This window comes from Pieris rapae, chromosome 22 (assembly GCF_905147795.1).
Source record: "Pieris rapae chromosome 22, ilPieRapa1.1, whole genome shotgun sequence".
Taxonomy (NCBI): Eukaryota; Metazoa; Arthropoda; class Insecta; order Lepidoptera; family Pieridae; genus Pieris; species Pieris rapae.
In genome coordinates, this window is record NC_059530.1 from 7353109 (window position 1) to 7371301 (window position 18193).

General features: G+C 33.2%; 2 protein-coding genes across 3 annotated transcripts; one reads left to right on the forward strand and one right to left on the reverse strand.

Moving 5' to 3' along the window:
* The first annotated feature begins 835 nt into the window (after positions 1-835).
* LOC110992906 (myosin-11-like) lies at positions 836-8810 on the forward strand. Of its 2 annotated transcripts, XM_045633233.1 has the most exons (15): positions 836-939; positions 2697-2871; positions 3257-3405; positions 3496-3617; positions 3800-3959; positions 4296-4478; positions 4768-4883; positions 5488-5584; positions 5926-6076; positions 6346-6485; positions 6998-7113; positions 7529-7646; positions 7928-8134; positions 8435-8675; positions 8751-8810. In XM_045633233.1, exons 1-15 carry the CDS (start codon positions 847-849, stop codon positions 8765-8767), a joined length of 2085 nt encoding a protein of 694 aa, XP_045489189.1. In that variant the 5' UTR covers positions 836-846; the 3' UTR covers positions 8768-8810. The 2 variants fall into 2 exon arrangements, with proteins under 2 accessions (XP_045489189.1, XP_022114592.2); XM_022258900.2 differs by lacking the exons at positions 6998-7113; positions 7529-7646 and having other exon boundaries at positions 5488-5596.
* A 14-nt stretch (positions 8811-8824) lies between these two features.
* On the reverse strand, positions 8825-18130 carry LOC110992874 (outer dense fiber protein 2-like). The gene is made up of 20 exons (XM_022258854.2): positions 18013-18130; positions 17552-17667; positions 16923-17003; positions 16744-16848; positions 16454-16552; positions 16278-16334; positions 15278-15377; positions 14423-14526; positions 13801-13972; positions 13445-13593; positions 13123-13253; positions 12756-12906; positions 12449-12631; positions 11885-12000; positions 10933-11180; positions 10536-10660; positions 10273-10394; positions 10086-10197; positions 9667-9906; positions 8825-9579 (listed from the first exon to the last, which is right to left on the reverse strand). Exons 1-20 carry the CDS (start codon positions 18065-18067, stop codon positions 8866-8868), a joined length of 3180 nt encoding a protein of 1059 aa, XP_022114546.2. The 5' UTR covers positions 18068-18130; the 3' UTR covers positions 8825-8865.
* Positions 18131-18193: the final 63 nt, after the last annotated feature.

Consider the following 18193-nt stretch of genomic DNA (forward strand, 5'->3'; position numbering starts at 1 on the left):
AGGAGTCAATGACATTTTTTGTCCTTTTTTATTTAACGTTTAGTATAAACAACGTTTTTGTTGAAAGTAAAGTCAATTTTCTGTTCTGATTTAATTGATATATTATTTTCTCTAAATCTAAGATATTTTTTGGAGTTCTATTTTTCTCTATCTTATACGTTTTATATACACTGTATATATGTCGCAGCCTACAAGCTTAAGTAGCCATTTAATTAACAGCCCACCCTTTTAACAAACCGGCGCGGCTCCGTTTAACTAACAGCCTGAAAAATGTTCAGCCAGTTGATCAAACAGCCAGGAAAATGACTTGGATCGTTTCAATACTTGCCTAACGTTAGTTTACATTTTATTCCACTGCCACTCTCCAACTCGAAACTTTTCGAAGAAGAGTGTAATGACAATAGTAATGTGAATTTGACTCATGCAATTTAATTTTAAAGTAATATTTTTTGTCGTATGTTTTATCTTTTTTATTTCTGCCAAAAATATATATCTATCATACGAATAGCCTAAGCATTAGTTAGCCAGGTTATTAAATTTTGTAACAAACACTACGGCTGAATACTTTCCAGGCCGTTAGTTAAACGGCACCGTTTAGTTAAAAGGGCTAGGCTGATAATTGAACGGCTATTAAAGCTAGTTAGCTGCGACATAAATATATCATGAATCTGCTTTTGATTCACTAACTTTTGTAGAAGTACAGAAATATGTATTATTCCTCTGGAAATAAAAACTACCCGATCGTTTAGACGCCAAGTGTGACTACTTAGTCAATGAGGCGGCGTGTACAGTTTAATAAATTTAATACCAGTTTTGTATTTGTTGTCAGAAAAAGATATTATTACAATGCCCCATTGCTTAGTATCAAAAGCACTTCGAGCTATAGCGACGAAGAAACGAGAGTTCATGAAATTACGGAAGTCTCTATTACATCAACAGGTTTGAGTGTTTTTGATATTTCATTTCATTTGACAAGTACTGAAAGTATCGATTTATTTCATTTAAAGGTGCATCTAATAGGTGTCGATATATTTGTAAAAGCACTTAATGGTTTTGGATAGACTATTGAAACCTAGGTAACACTAAAAATGTTTAGAAGATGAAAAACTGCTTAAAGTAGTAAGTTGCTAATACTTTTATTGTTTTTTGAAGTAAACTCCGTTCCTCTCTACATATCGTCGCATTCGATAGATTCACTGAGAAAAGCAGTGGGCCCATTTTTCATAAGGGGTCTCTTCTATCGCATTTTCGTACGCTTTCACCGCATCTTTAAGGCTCGTAAAGCAAATACCTTGAATTTTATCTTTAGCTCTTGGGAATAAATGAAAGTTAAGACTTTTTTTTAACAGCCCTGACCTGCAGATTGCGCTGAAGCATTGACGTGGTGAAGGAGGATTCCGCTGTGCGGGCACTGCTGTCGATTTTTTTCCAAGACAACAGGAAAACGGCGATTGACATACCAGTCTGCAGTAACTGAACCGGAACCTTCCATCTTCTAGCACAACTGTCGCGAAACGACCTTTCCGACCAAAGAATCATCAAAATCATCTTTTTTTCTCGTCTTCTTCCTTTCTTTACCTTGGTTGGTCGATTCTCGAAAGTAAACATCCACTGAGCTGATTATCTTTTAGTTTCAGGTTCGTAGCAATATATCATCACCTGCGACGATGTCAAATACGGCACTGATGTTATCTTCAGTAGTCGCTGTTAAAGGATCATTATTGAGATTTCTACGTACACGCTTAGACTCGTTAAACTAATTGTAAATAGTGACACAAGATGGGGCTTCAGTAAGGAATGCTAATCGCAGCCTATCATAATTTTGTTTTTCAGTAAGCCCACAACGAAAGTCATTATAAATCATTGACCGAAAATTTTCTAACGTTGGGATTTGCCGCCAATTCACAACAGCAAATGTCAAATGAATGCAATATCCTACATTTGGTTAAGAAATAATTCTTAAATTGAAATAAAAAAAAGTGTTCTTTAGCAATGTTTCTAGCTGGCCAGTTCTAAACATTTTCAGTGTTACCCACGTTTATTAGTTCATGGAATAATCCTATAATTATAGAATTTATGTGCATATAATGATCATTTAGCATATCTTTGTTCTAATGTTAGGTTTAGAGTTTAATTGGCGTTAAAATGCAATTATATTGTTTTGTATTATAGTTTATATAATCTTTAAGTCATTTGTTAAAATCATGGCTTGGAACCAATGGATTCACTAGATTTGAACGGAATATAATTGATATTTGAGTGTGCGGGTGTATAAAGGCTCATTTACACGATGCCATTTTCTTCAATACTAGAGCAATAATTGAATGCAATATGATGATAAATTGACGTTCAAAAATTGTATGCACTTGTTTACATTTTTCAGGAATTTAAAGTGATGGTTTCGGACCGAAGGACTTAAGAAACAAAATAAAAAATCATGTTTGCAAATGAAGAGATAATTACGTACAAGAATTCCGTGAAAAATTATTGTACGTGCTGGTTACATCAAGAATAGTTTTGAAAGGAAAGTTTTCCCATTGATGAAGAATGTTACGTTTCGTTTAGACGATGCAACTCATTTATTGCGTTGATATAATTGTATGCTACAGGGAAGAAGCTTGCCTCGTGTAAATGGCGCTTTAAGTAATAATCAAGGAAAAGTAATTCTAGTGCTTTACTTTGTGTGTATTCCACAGGACTCGTTCTTGGAGCACCTGGCTGCGTTGAAGGAGCTTGAATCTCGAGCTGGAGTTGCCGACGAGACTTTGACTGACATCAGAATAGTTTCGATACCAGGGTGGCCGGCTCACGATCTTTTGTTGCTGTTGCGATGTGATGGTGAAAGTCCACTCAAATCGAGTGGTTGTTTAGGTAAGATGAAAAAAAAAGTAGCTTTATTTGATGCTGTTTAGTGTTAGATTTTTCTAAGACGTACACTGACTTTATGTACAAGTTATCGGACACACGTTAAAATAAATACTATACCACTAAAAAATGCCTTTGACATTATTGAGTATGCTTATCTGATACTTTTTTATTTATTTTAAATATATTTTTTCCGCCCGTTAATTTTGAAAATCCTCATTATTTCCGTAGCCTTTACAATTTTGCCATCTCATTCCACAAAGAAATTTAAGCAGTAGTTATTTGCTGTAGTTTTTCTCTTTTAAAGGTAAATTTTGCGTATACCAGTAGCTCTATACAAGGGAGAAGAACGTGACCTTTAGAGTAGAATAATTTGAATTCCTTATGCCAGGAGCACAAGTAATGCAGCAGTTACAAGCCCAACTTGGGCCTATACCCGAACAAGTGTTGAGTATGGGAGCTGAGATCATGGCTCGACGGATTGAATTGCTTAACATTCTGCGCTGCAAACATCGTTGTGATCGTGCCACGTACCATACAGTTAAGTTGATAAATTAAAAAAGTAATTACTATTGAATCTACCTTCGGCGAAATCTGAAGACACATAAGAGGTGATTCTTTATTTTGCAGAATTTAGAATGGAAAAGCAAAAACAGCGACTATGATAACGAAACAGAGCAACTGCATAGACTTGTTGCTGGTACTGCAGAAAATTTGAAAGAGAAGATTGCATATTCCATGGATTTAGTAAAGTAAGATATTTTGTGAAATGAACAGGTAACATATACTAAGCAGGACTAATAACACAGCATTTAATGGCGCTCGATTCGCACATAAGATGTGATGATAATATTGCAAATTTAGTACTGAGAATAAAAACCTTTAGATTACGCTTTATACGTAAGGGAATTATGGACTTTTATATGATTATCAGGGTGCCTTGGTTGGATAGAGAAAACTTTGTGAAAAAAATCGAGCGCCTACAAAAAGATAATAGCTTGCTTCATATGAAAATCGAGGAATTCACGAAAAAGGAAAACCAAGCCGATGGTGAAAAGCCTGAAGATAATGTAGACAGTGCGGAAAAATACAAGGTAACTTGTTTTAGATGAATAGTTGTTTAGGATTAGTCAGACATTGAAAATCTGTTAAATTATATATACTAAATTATATATAATATGTACTATATTATAAATAATTCCTATATCTCAAGAACTAACGACCAAATTTAAAAAAAAAGGCTTCGAGCCTACTTACTAATTTATATTTAAATTTTAATAAATCTTATTTAAATTCACGATTATCATTACACAAACTTAAACTTACTGGTATTTCATCAAAATGATTTAGTTCAAACTTGTTTAATTTTGGATTTAATTATAAGTCATATTAAATGGGCATAGTTTACAATTAAAAATGTAAATTAACAGGCGGTATGTGATGAATTGGCCAAGGAACAAGCGGCACGAGAGGCCTTAAAGGACGTCGTCACAGCTGCCGAAAGTATGCTGCGAGTGGCGAGGGCCCGGGTCGCGACTCTGGAGAAGCAGCTGAAGGATACGCGGGCGGAGCTGGAGATTGCTCGTAAGAAGCACAAAGACCTGGAACAACTTGTAAGTAATCATATAATAACATAAGAAATCGCCAAGCGTTGGATTTGTCTTTTTACGTATTTTTTGTGCAGGGGACGAATAAGTGTTATATTTTAATGACAGTGTAACCTCTTCAGTTCTCTTCATCACAATATTTTTATTCAAGTTCTATAAGTTGTAGTCACAATTTAACAAAAATAGATGTATGTCATCTAATAAAACTATGATCTCATTTGAAATAATAATGTGTGTTTTATTAAATCAACAAATTATATCTTGAACTTTATAAATTTGGAAAAATATTTTTCAGTATCGTCACCGAGAAACTAGCTATGATGCTAGGTCGAGAAAGCTTATAGAGGTTTCGAAGACTGGAGAAATGACTATTGACGCTTTGTCACGACAACGAGATGCTTTGGAACTGAGGTATTATATAAAAGTTAAATAAAAAAAAATTAAATAAATAATAATGTTTTGTAAATTAAATTGATATCGTATGAACTTTAAGTATACAAGGCTATAGAACATAAAGGGAAAGTACCTCAAATATCGTAGATAGGCATTTTGCTGAAAGAAGACATCATTTTATTTTGAATAATAAGTATTACTGCATTCAATTATTTTCTAAAAATGTCTGTCCGTCTGGTCATCTAATGTGAAAAAAAGACTCGTAATTTTTTGACGCCAATCCAGAGAATGGACAAAACATAATAATTGTTAAGAAACATAGTATTTTGAAAGAAAGGAACATCGAAACTTTTTTCATTTTAATCAAATTAAAAACATGTGTACCTGCCGAAGTCAATTTTTTCAAAGGAAATTAATAATTAATTGCTCAGTGTGATCCTACTTGCCATCCCTTTTTTAGTTTTGGGACGCCCTGCATATAGTTATGTACTACAAATGGTAAAGCATAATAATCTAAATCATTTTAAATTACACTGTTCTTTTTTCACGAACAGTTTTAATTTCGAACCTTTAAATATCATTCACTGGTAAATGATGTTTCCATAGATATGTTTATTTTAAGGGTGAAAGAGTTGAGAGAAGAAGCCGAAACCGCAGAGAAAGAGGCTGCTCTACGAGAACAGGATCAAAAGGCGCGCAACGAGATGCTGCAGGCGAAGGTAGCAGAGCAGGTGCCATGAAGTTATACAAAGTATTTAGATAGACGTGAAGTACAATTCACAAACTACTCAAAATGACATATTATAGTGCATCGACATACATTAAGTAGGAAAGACAAAATTATGTTTGTCCAAACAACTTATTTATTTATAACAAACGTCACGCGGTTGCGACAGACACAGGGCATTCCTGCCTAATATGTCCAGAAAATAAAATTGTCTGTGCAATCAAATTTGTCTATGGGTCTGGTGGAATAACTACCTCGTCCAACGCCAGTGACGCGGTTTACATATGTCAGGCTCAATATTTGATTATATGAACGGACTTTAATTTTGTAAAGGAAAAAGGAAGAAAGATCGCGCAATCAAATGTGACAGAATTAGAGGCTCGGATAAAGGAATTGGAAGAACAATTACGATCGATTCGTGAACGATCAATGCGTCTTGTTGATTTGGAACGCAAACGTGTTTTGGAATACATACCATCGAAAGGTAAAACATTGCAATATTATTTGCATTTAGGTGATAATGGAGTTTCATGTTTTACCATGTGATTCGAATCAGACATATCATTATCTACAGTCAGACGTGCTGAGCACTAGATTTATAAGGGATTATATTATATCTATACTCTCCGATATGTTAAGTTACTTAGGTGATCAGCGCAATGCATATGCATGCAAATATATTTGTGTTAACGTTTAGTGTTTTAATTTTATTATATTTTAATTGAAAAAAAAAAATATGTTTACTTTCCCTAGAAACTGAACCGTCTGATAATGAAACGGAGATTTGGAAGGAGCTTCAGGTGACACGTGTAGCTTTATCAAGAGCCGAAGATGACCTTCGTCAAGCCCGAGCTGACAAGGAGAGCTTTTTGAATTCACTATCAAAGATTGCGGTAATTTTGGTACCCGATGTTGTAAAATTCATATGAAGAATTTCAGAGGCCCTACACCGCGGCCGGTACTCTCAAACTCATATTCGTTATAGCGATGTTGTTTCCGATATTGATTAACTATAATTTTTTTTATAATTTAAATTTAGTGATTCCAGGGTTTAAGTCATGAGCTGATAATATATTACATTGGGTCGAAATCTGGTACAAAAACAACGCGTTATCGGCATTAAGAATCGGGTGTTCATTATGCTTAGTTAGATCTTTGACGTAGACGTAGTTTCTTGTTAGTAATTGTTTGGTAATTATATAATAATTAATGGATATGTTTGGACTGTTTTAATGGACAACAGCGTCTGTAATTATTCTGTATCAGTTTCCATGGAATATCCTGCGTTTTTAATAAGTAAAAAATTTGTTTACAGTAAAATTTGGTTTTTGGTAAATTAATAATACAAATCGTAGAACGACACAATTATTAAAACAAAAAAGCGATTAATTTTGATATCTTATAGCAAGAAGAAGGAGCGAATAAAGATGATAAATTGGCAACTGAATTATTAAGTAGAGAACAGAAGATATTGGCGCTCCAGCGAGTGATCGAAACCCATTTAGAAAACGAAAAAATTATGTTCGTGTAACTATTCTTACCTAAACTTTTAATACGCATAAAATAATAAACAATATGTTGTAGGTACTAAACATATGGGCATATTATGTGCCTTATCAATCGCCATGTTATACATATATGTGTAAATTGATAATACGTTTTATAAAGGAATGCGAACTGTGCCTGTTTGCCAGGTAGCCTGCCTGTCATGTTAATACGAACTAGGGCGAATTGTTTATTTATACAAAGCGTTTGCGTCTGAAGAGATTAGGAGGACTAACTTTTTTAGTATATTAACTATCAGTATAGTGTATATAAAATCTGGTGAAAATTAAGTTGTACAAAGGTAATTTGTACTAATCCTCATTATTAATGGAATATTATGGATATAGGATATCACTGGCTCCATTCATGATCTAATTATTTATATTATTAGGGAACAAAGTATGACTGAATATGAAAATCAGCTTGCTGCAATGCGTTTGGAGATAAAAAAACTGCGAAACTATGATTGTTATTCCAAAGATATAACTTACCAAGATTTACAAACAGAGGTACTGTTACTGAAATTTGTTTAAATAATATAATTGTATTTTTTTTACCTAGTTTCCCGGGGTCAAGTAATGTCGTCTTATAGTAATTTACTCCTCTTAGTAATACACAAAGGGGTGATATTTTTATAAATATTCCTACCGGGTGTTTAGTTATTAAACATTTATGGTTTAGGTTCAGTCATCAAAATATTTATAGGTAGATATTACTTATGTTTTACTTGAATCATAATCAATACTTAGTCTGAATAACATGTTTTATAAATACAAAATATTATTTTAAGTTACTAGACATGCAGATACAAGTGGAAACGTTAAAACGAGAGAGATCCGCCCTGGTATCAGCCGCGGCGTCTCGCGCCCTCATGCTGGAGAGGCATGAGCGAGCTGCCGACCTCTTTGCGAAAATGACGCGGGCTCGGAGGGACTTACAAGCTATCCTAGAAGGCCGCCCTGATCCACCTGAATCTGATGCCTCTATATTCCCTGAGGTATAATAATAATAATAATAAAAGTCTTTATTCTTTTTAAGTACATCTTTCTTTTCAAAGTGTAAGATTTGGGATCCCTTTTAAGTAAAAATACCAGTTGTGTAGTATGTTTATGACATAACTTACGGTGCTAAAGTGTCAGTTAAAATCATTGCATTTTTTTATTGTTTACTGGTAGTCTTATTTAAACTATTCTTTCGCCGGTAATCAAACCCAAGATTTCCGTGTAGTAAATTTTAGCATGGAATTCAAAGCATTCTCTCTTTCATTTCATTCTGTCTCATACAATATTTTTTATAGGTATCGCGATCGTTGACATCTATGTCTTCGTACGCGGCGGATACGTGGTCAGCCTTACGAGCCGAGCGTGCCAGAGTTATTCATTTGGAGAGCGCAGTTTTGGCGCAAAGTTTGCAGCTCGAGAGGGAAGGCCGAGTGAGAACGCAACTAGAACGACGAAGAGCGATACTTGAGCGTGAAATATTGAGGACCCATCACAGTACAGGTTCCTCGCAACCACACAGTGTGTTTAATAGTAAAAGTAGGGTCATATAAAACATTTATAGGTTTAATTCGGATCGAAATAAGAATGCTTATAGAGTATTTTTTGTTTCAGATTCCAGCCAGTTTTAGGATCTGTGACAAAAATGTTTGTGAAAATAAATTATATTAAAACAAACTTGACTTTTATTATTTTAGTAATCAAACATCACATCACATAACAAAACAAACTAGATTCGGTGACTTGTCAATTTTAGCTGTTTATATTTTCTGTCATCTCTATAATTATCAGGAACAAGTAATTGGAGATTTCTAGTTATGTATTTCTCATGTTTTTCCGTAGCAGATTCCTTAATGGTTGTGATGGCTTCCTCTTCTGAACATGGCGGGATATTCAATGAATTTCTATTGCAATCTGCAGCCCACTGAAATGTTTCCACGTTAGCCTTCTTTCGGTTGAAGTCCTTTTTGACCTGGTTGTCTTTCTTTGGCAAATTTTCACTATGAAAATCACCCATTAAAATAGTAGTGTGCGCTTCTTTGGGTTCATTCAAAATCAGCTGATGTTTTGCCCGACTTATTGGAATCGTCGAACGATCAGTCATAATGCTATGCTTAGTTTTTTTATTTTTATGTGAATCGTTAAATTTGAACTGTTGTTCAAATGAATTTCCTAACTCATCTTCGAGTATTTCAAATAAGCTATCTAGATTTTTGCTTGGAGCATTGTTTTTGGTTTCCATATAAGTTTTATATTCCTCAAACTTTCTCTCGAGCTGTTCAATCTTTTCGTTGTCTTTACGCTTTTGCTGACTAGCTTTTCGCATTTGATCTTCTAATGTTAGAATAATCTTTTCCAGTTGCGATATTTGACCTTTCCTCGTTTCCAAGTTATTAATAAGAACATCGATTTCTTCATTTTTTTCTGTAATTTGTCTGCTTAACTGTAACAAATATAGTATTTGTTTAATTTAATTACACAAATTTTAAGTAATAAATTTTAAGATGAGACAACTTAAAAGATACGTTACGTCAGAATCAATTTTAGATCTATGTTCGAAATTATTTCTTAATAGCTTAATGATGTTAGCCTGCTCTTCTTCCTTTTGCGAAAGAACTTTTATAATATCATCTCTTTGTTTTATCTCATGTTCGTGACTGACATCCTTTTCCATCAAAAGTTCTAGGTCTATTTTCCTTTTTTGCAATGTCTGTGCAAGTTCATGATTCTCGCGAGTAATAATTTCCATTTTATGCTTTTGTTCGTTTAACTTAAAATGAAAATATAAATTAATTGTAAATAAGAATTACAAAAATAGTTATTACCCTTTTTCGATAGTGTATTGCAACCAAACCCAGTTCTAGGGTGCATAACATTTGACTACGGCCTTTAAGAGCAAAGTCAGAATAATAACCAATACACAATACATGTACTATATGTGTAACTCACCATATCATGCAAATTACTTATATTTTCAACGTCACCAAAACACTCTTGCAATTCCATTATGTGATTTTTAAGTGTCGTCAATTGCTCTTTATAGGTGTCCATTTCAGTTTCACTAACAACAATTTACGAATAATGAGTAGGTAAGTGAATAAGCAATTAATAAATTACAAGAATGTTACTGTGCTACCTTTCCCTTAGTTTTTCTTCCAAATTCATTTGTTTTCTCTCTAAAGCGGTGATGTAATCATTTTTTGTTTTTAAATCATTTTTGAGTTTGACTTCATATGCCCGAGACTCTTTAAATTTAATCTGAGAACAAACAGTAGGTATACAAATATTTTGAAGGTTAATACTAGGATTTATTAATTTATTGGTTACATTTTACTTATGGAAAATAACACTTAATAAACTATGATAACGTATTTGGATACCAAACAAAATTAAACTCACCTCTATTTCTTTCATAATATCCACTTTTTCCAATAATCGATGTTTGCACTGCTCCATTTCTGTTTTAACTCTATCTAGTTCTTCTTTTGCACCTTCCAAATTACTCTCTCGTTCACGAGATTTGTCTGTTGATAAATACTTAGTAATAATATTTAATTATACATTTTTGTATATTAAACTGTACCAGGATATTATAACATGTTCAAATAAATAACTAAACTGAATACTCGCATATGTATGCTATATATTGTGAGGCTCTTTTAATGAATATTAGGATAATTGATGTTATCTTCTACTGTTATTTGTGTATGTGTGTATGTTGAAATACGTGTAAGATCCCTAAGTAGATAATCAAATGACATAAGAAACGACCGTGCGTTCATAATGATCCACTTACTTAACTCTTCTTCATATTCTTCTATCTTTTTCGTCAATTCTTTGTGCTGTAATTCAGCTTCTAAAAGTTTTGTACACTGAACTTCTACTGTTCCTTGTAACTTCTTTTTTTCTTCAACCTCTATTAGATTTTTCTTTTCAGTCTCTATTACTTGTGTAACTTTCACGCCGAGTTCATGTTTTAATTTACTTATAGATTCATTGTAATGAATGGATAAAATTTCTAGACGTTTTTCCAAATCTTCTTTTCTGGTAATAATTATTTTTTTGTTAGTGTTAATTTATAAATCATTGTGCAACTTATCTTTTACGGCTTACAGTATTGCGCGTTAAACTTTGCGCGTTATCAAGATAATATGAAGGAGGTCAAATACAAACATTAAAATAATCCGAAATTAGACCGGTATATTTATAAACATGCGTATATTGATATATTCATTTATAATTTGTTGCAGGGATTTATATTACAACGGACCAACATTCAGTCCACGAACACTAATACGAAATATGACTATTATATATCAGAAACGCATTTTGACTTTTATAGGTCTGACCTCAAATTTTTGTTAACAGTTTCATTATCATTTGTCAATCTAATAGGCTACCTATGCCTGACACAAGCCGTCAACTTTTTGGGTCTGAGATAAGCCGGTTCCCTTGCGATATTCTCTTTTAGCGTTCTAGAAATGCGCAAACAGAAAGAAAGTCCATTGCTGCACGACTGGTGATTGCTGAAGCCACTAGGCCAACACTGCTTTTGCTTTATTTTGACATACCGAAGTCATTATTCCGCCTCGTAGCAAATTTTAATCTGACAATATATTTCTATTTTTAAGCATACTCGGAAAATATGTCATTTTGTTGATGAACATAAACTTCTTCTATATACATATTAATACAGTGTATTAACACTGACATAATATACTGCACTCTTCAATTGATGATATACTTACTCGGCTTGAAGTTTTTCACGAGCATCGGCAATTTCTTCTAAATGTGTACTGTTTTCTTGAATTGATTCATTTAATTTATTTAATTCAGTGTCAAAGTCGCTTTGTAATCTTTCGTTCTGTAAAATTTTGTATAAACTATTATACAGATGCGTTCATAGATTTGTCAGTAATGCACATTTGCCCTGATTTTCTGAATTCAATAGTCACGATATAGTAATAATGAATAATATAGACTTTTGATATATAGATGATCGACTACTTAAAAACGACAAACGTATAAGGAACGATTGTCTCTTTGGGATAGTAACCTTTCGTAAAACATACGCTATTTCTTTCATATTTAATTGTACACTAATAATAAAAGCAACACTTTCCCACCGATCTCGCGCGAAAGCTATGGAACATTCGAGAAAATACTTTTAAACGTATTTCTTTGTTTTTAGTTTTTTGTTAAAAATATAAATTATAACTAGGAGCTAACAAACGCTTTGGTATCGGTTTTTCAACATCAATTGATAAACTAAAGTTCAGAAGCAAAGAATAGCCAAACTATATTTTAGAAACCTGTTCTTTCAATTGCAGTATAGTTCTTTCCAAGTTACGTGTATGGACTCTGGATTGGTTCAACGCTGCTTCTAAATTAGCTGAACGCTCTCCTTCCATTTTAACTTGGCCTTCAGCTCGGAATGCTCTATCCCGAAGTGACTTGCATTTCATTTTTTGTTCTTTTAACTCTTTCTCAAGTTCCTAATAATAGGTAAATTTATGTATAATATATTCAAGGCCAGTCCGACAAAGGCGGAATGGCATGTTCTTAGGAAATAAGACGATCGGCCGGATAAAAATAGGAGTTAAATTTTTATGATAATACCTCAATTTTATGTTTGTTATTAAACAATTTTTGTTGTTCTGCGTTTGTTAGTTGTTTGCGAAGATCTGAAATTTTTGAATTTAGTTCGGAAACTTCGTATGTTAACTTTTCATTCCGTAACTGATTGCCAATCGCTTCATTTACACATTTTCTGTAAGATGTTTCATTATTTAGTTTTATAAGGCGGGCTCAAACGCACCATACTTGTATTAACTGATCTGAAATGCGGGCGCAGCCATAGATAAGGAAATATTTGAACATAGTTATTCCGCATCTTCTAGTAACACATAGCGACGAACACAGACACGGACTTACATACAATTAGCCGTTAACTAAATTACGTTAAGTAATTAAATAATAAAATTACCTCAAAAAGTCCATATTATCATTAATCTCTTTGAGAAATTCATTTTGACTTGTATGCAATAAACCATTGAGCATTTCATTTTCAGCGTTAAATTCATTAATTTTCTTCGATAAGGCTCTAATGCTGCATTCCTAGGATAAAGTAATCAAATCTTAATTAATTCTAATAGTGTTAATAATCAAATAACTGTATCTAACAAATCGAACAATTAAATCATATAATAAAATTAATAAAAACCAATGCCATAAATAAAATAGGGGACAGGAGTAAAGCTGTGGTGACATTTTATATTTGTTGATAAATAAAATAAAATAAAACACACCTTCTCTTGACTTATAACATTCTGAAACCATTTAGTGAATTCTCGCTGTTGTGTTAAGATTAATTCAGAGGTTTCGACTAACTTTGCGGGAATATTGTTCAGTTTAGTCATATCAATGGTCAAGGAATCCTTTATAATCACTTGGGTGTCTGAAATAAACAAAATTATGAAATAAAATACTTGTCGGCGGTATTAACCGTTCTTACCTATAGTAAAGAAATATGATAAAATGCAGTTAATCTAAAACAAACACCCATAGAAATTGTAGAGGTTATATAAAGGGTATCCAGACGTTAGTATGTACAAATTTAAAAAGATCACCTGAATCTTTTTTAGGTGGAATAAAATAAACTTGCCATCTTTCTGTCGCCTGGTCCCTTCACATAGCTGTAACAATTGCGCGGGGGTCATTTTAGCAACATTCATAACTTGAAGGTCTTCTGTGGTGGGCAGAATTGCTTTTTGACCCAATTTTGACAGCTCTTGATGCGTTACTCGCATTGATGCATACACTTGAAGTATGTCATTCTAAACGGAAAATAAAATATTATAATTATTACAAATAAAATAAATCAGTGGCGCTACGACCTTTATAGGGTTAGGCCTCAGATTTTTGTATCTGTTTTATGATCATATGTCAATCTAATAGAATGATCAGCCTTCTGTGCTTGACATAAGCCGTCGAATTTTTATCACGTTTTACTTCTCCGTTCGAGAGATCGCAGCAGAAGCAGAGGGGATGGAACCTACGACCTCAGGGAAGAGAGCTGCTGAAGCCACTACACCGATACTTATTATTAATATATAATAATTAAAAAATATATAATAATTACGTTATTAATAATCCATCCTCCATTATGGCGCAATGATTACCAAACATTCTGCAGATAATAAGTTCTCAGATTCAAGTATAAATATACATGAAGAAACAGATGCAGAAATTAATCTGCCAGGCTACAAGGCTAAAATTAATATTACCTGACGGTCATTCAGTTCACTTTTCATCTTCTCAAACTGAACAATCTTTTCTTGCCAGTTCATTTTTAGTTTAACTAACTTTTCACTTTTCGTTGTTAGGGACTCTAAAACATACGCCATTGTTTTGCTTTACTTCAATATAATATTCTCGTTACACTTAAATAATTTCAATAATCAGTCCTTAAATATAATTCCAGATTTGGCTTTAATCGTTTTATGACTTATTGGAATCAGCACCTTCTAATTAATCTTGGGAAACAAGATAGGTTATTCATGCCTAACTCTAGCGAAAATTGAACCGAACTTCTAAGTTGGAGACTTATTACAGTACAATTAGGTATGCATTTTTATTTAAAATCAAAAAGATAGAAGCATTCGATATCGTGTATCGTTGGAGAAGAATGTTGCGAGTACATTGTATTGACTGCAAAAATAACCAATAACTCTATTCTCAACCAACCACAACGATTACCACAAGACAACTATCATTTACAAATGGGTGCTTAGCTACTTTGGCCATAGGCTTCCGAATAGTCTCAACGAGGAGTGATGTCAGGTGCAGTCGGTGTCGTTCGCCTACCCGTTGCTCTGACCAATTATGGGTCTCGACATCCACTAGGGATGTCGAGACCCATGGACCCAGGCAGACTGAGAATAGTGGTGTGGAGGTAGCGTCATTAACGAAAAGTGCGAAGAAGACGATGCATTTCTATATATAAACCTTTTTTAGTATTTGTTTATTATATATAACAACGATTCTTGACAATCATGCGTCGCCGGAGTCAAATTTTAAATTTAATCAAAAAGGCTATCAATGATTAATAAAAAAATAAATATATATATAGTATGTAATACCTTCATCATTATAACTATGATTTTCGTTTGAACCGTCCACGTCAAAACTTGCTTCAAAATCGTCGTTCGCTTCGAGTTCTTCACATCTTTTTATCGTCTCCTAAGATGTATTTATAATTAAATCGTTAAATTATATCTATATACATGGTGCAGGAGATTTGTCTGATGTTAAAGTGCGTTGATGGCTGTATCCGTCGGTCGGCTAGGTTCGTCATGTTGGCCGTTGGTCGTTATACATATGTATTCCGATAAAAAGCACTTTTAAAATGCTTCTTAACTCTTTACAAGACTACCAATTGTAAACGGCGAACAAATCACTTTCAAACTAATTCCAATATGTACATATAAATTAAAACTCGAGTAGTCATAGTCATAATAGTCATAATATCTTTATTCATTTAGGTAAACATGTACACTTCTGAACGTCAAGGAAAACAAATTAAATTAATTGTAAATTTACATTTACCACCAGTTCGCAAGTCAAGGGCGTAGAGCGGGTAAGAAGAACTGGCAAGAAACTTTCCGCCACTCTTTTCAATCGCCAAGTTTTTAATACAAATTGTTTGAACTGGAGCAAATCAATCCCAAAAATTAGGATCATTTAGGTATTCGTCACATTTATAAAAGGCTTTATTAATTAATTTACTTTTAACAAGGGCTTTGAATTTATTTAGTGACAGTTCTCTAATTTCGCTTGGGAGTTTGTTGTAAAAACGAATACAATTTCCATATAAGGAGTGGTTTATCTTCTGGAGCCTGGTTGGTCGCACACTCAAATTAGTTCTATTACGCGTATTATACTGGTGAAAGTCACCATTTGTTTTAAAATCGTTTAAGTTTTTTTGTACATACAACAAGGCTTCAAGAATATATTGACCGGATGTCATAATATTTAGTTCCTTAAATCTATTCCGCACCGACTCCCTCGGGGAAACACAACAAATACCCAGTAGATAAATTCGCGATCATATCCGTTAGAAAAATTTATATTTATTCTTACTTGATCCGGTAATATTGTGGATGTTCTGTTTGTATATGGTATTCTTGATTGTATTTTCTGAAAATATATTCATAGATTAACAATCTCTCAGTCCCATAAACCAGCAATACGGTGGAAAAACGAAACGTCTAAATGACGGATTACTATTTTTCATATAGCCGTGAAATTGTATTTACTTGTTTGGGAACTGTAATTATCGGCCTTAAACTTCGGTTAGCCGCTGCGTCTTTCAGCTTGTCATTAGTATTCCTCTTCTGCGATGTTAGTAAAACTTTCTGAAAAGATGTTTCAATTGTCTTCCTATTGTCACAGATGGCTCTAAGGTCGTAACTAATCCTTTAATTATGAATGGCATAAAATATTTAATTAGTATTCGTTAATGGGTATGTTGGTTATGCGTGAAAATTAAAGAGACTAATTATACAATTCGTAACTAATTCATTAAATTCAGTCTAATTAAAAAAACCTTTTGGGAGAGCGCTAATCTTTCCCTTTCAATCCTTTGTGGCCGCAGGGTGGGATCCACTTGGAGTACTTGATCCTCTTTCTTGTTAGCCGACCTTGGCCGAGTCTGTAAATATGTACGAATGTGTACTTTACTTATATATTAAATTATTAGTACAAATTACATAATTTAAATATTACCTCACACGACCTTGGTCTGGTATTTTTAACAGAAAGACGTGGAGGTAGCGCTGGCGAAGGAGCGGATTCTACTTTGGTTTTCTGTTGAAGCCAATATTATTATTTAATGAATATTACAGCATGACAACAAAATGCTTTTCATTTATTTGGTTAACGCTCACATTTTTACAATGCGGATTATTAGAATATACAGAAAAAAACTTAACACTAGAAATGGATAATCATTTTCCAAAGTTAAAAATGTCGCATATTGTGCGGCATGGCAACACTCCACCCTTTATAATTACGTTAATGGTATGTTTATTTTTTAACGAACATGATTATTTTAATCTAACTGAACAAATAGCCTTTCCAACAATTAATTTTTGGAAATCATACATATGAAATTATTCAGCTATGTCTGGAGATAATAATATTATTAATATTCAAAGTTGAGACAGCGCTACGCATGTATGAAGGCTCTATATCAAAAACGTTAAAATATTTTACATACAGGAAGTTTGTTAGTTTGCGTTTAAACTTTCGCATTTCGCATTATAATTTATTATGAAAACACCCTTGAGACTCGTGGTCTTACTACTAGACTCCGTTAATAAAGATATCGTCTACTTATGATCTTAAAGGATAACCATTGTTTCATTGATGTTAACTCGAGGTTTGTAAGGGTAGCGCTGTCTTCCTCTGGGAGCACCCGAAGTAACAACTCTTTGTGGTATTCGAGACTTCTGTTGATTGCCTGATACATCTGAAATTAGAATTTTTATGAAAGGAGCGTATCAGTTGATTGTTGTTACCTGTATGTGATGTTGTTTGAATTGTGTTTGAGTATATTGTCATATTAGACTTGTACCAAAAATGTGTACTAAATTTCGTTATTAAATTTCTCGGGAGGTAGAAGTCATAACGAGATGGGCTTCTTTGTTTTTAATATTTTGTTAATATCATGGTATTTACACACACACACACATACATTTATAATGTAATTTCTATTACACTTTCGATGTTTTGATTGCTTTAGCTATACGCTAAAGTATGCATATGTTGGTGCAACATACAAACAAACACACATTAAACATAATATATGGCAAACCTTTTACGCGGAGATCTCCAGACATAGCTGAATTTTTATCTAAACATAATTTCATAAATATTTCAAAATAACAAAAATTTTTAATATAAGGCTAATATCACAACATTATTTATAAAACTTGTCAAAAAGCAAAGTCAAAGGTCCCAACTTGTCCGACTTTGACCGACCATGTCAAATTATT

What these genes read in the sequence shown, in the direction of transcription:
- LOC110992906 (XM_045633233.1), top strand. Translation starts at nt 847, where the DNA reads ATGCCCCATTGCTTAGTATCAAAAGCACTTCGAGCTATAGCGACGAAG. An exon ending in GGAATACATACCATCGAAAG is followed by an intron (nt 6,077 to 6,345) that starts GTAAAACATTGC and finishes TACTTTCCCTAG; the next exon opens with AAACTGAACCGTCTGATAAT. An exon ending in ACCAAGATTTACAAACAGAG is followed by an intron (nt 7,647 to 7,927) that starts GTACTGTTACTG and finishes TATTATTTTAAG; the next exon opens with TTACTAGACATGCAGATACA.
- LOC110992874 (XM_022258854.2), bottom strand. Translation starts at nt 18,067, where the DNA reads ATGAAATTATGTTTAGATAAAAATTCAGCTATGTCTGGAGATCTCCGC. An exon ending in CGTGAAAAACTTCAAGCCGA is followed by an intron (nt 11,181 to 11,884) that starts GTAAGTATATCA and finishes AATTATTACCAG; the next exon opens with AAAAGAAGATTTGGAAAAAC. An exon ending in TAAGTAATTTGCATGATATG is followed by an intron (nt 9,907 to 10,085) that starts GTGAGTTACACA and finishes TTTCATTTTAAG; the next exon opens with TTAAACGAACAAAAGCATAA.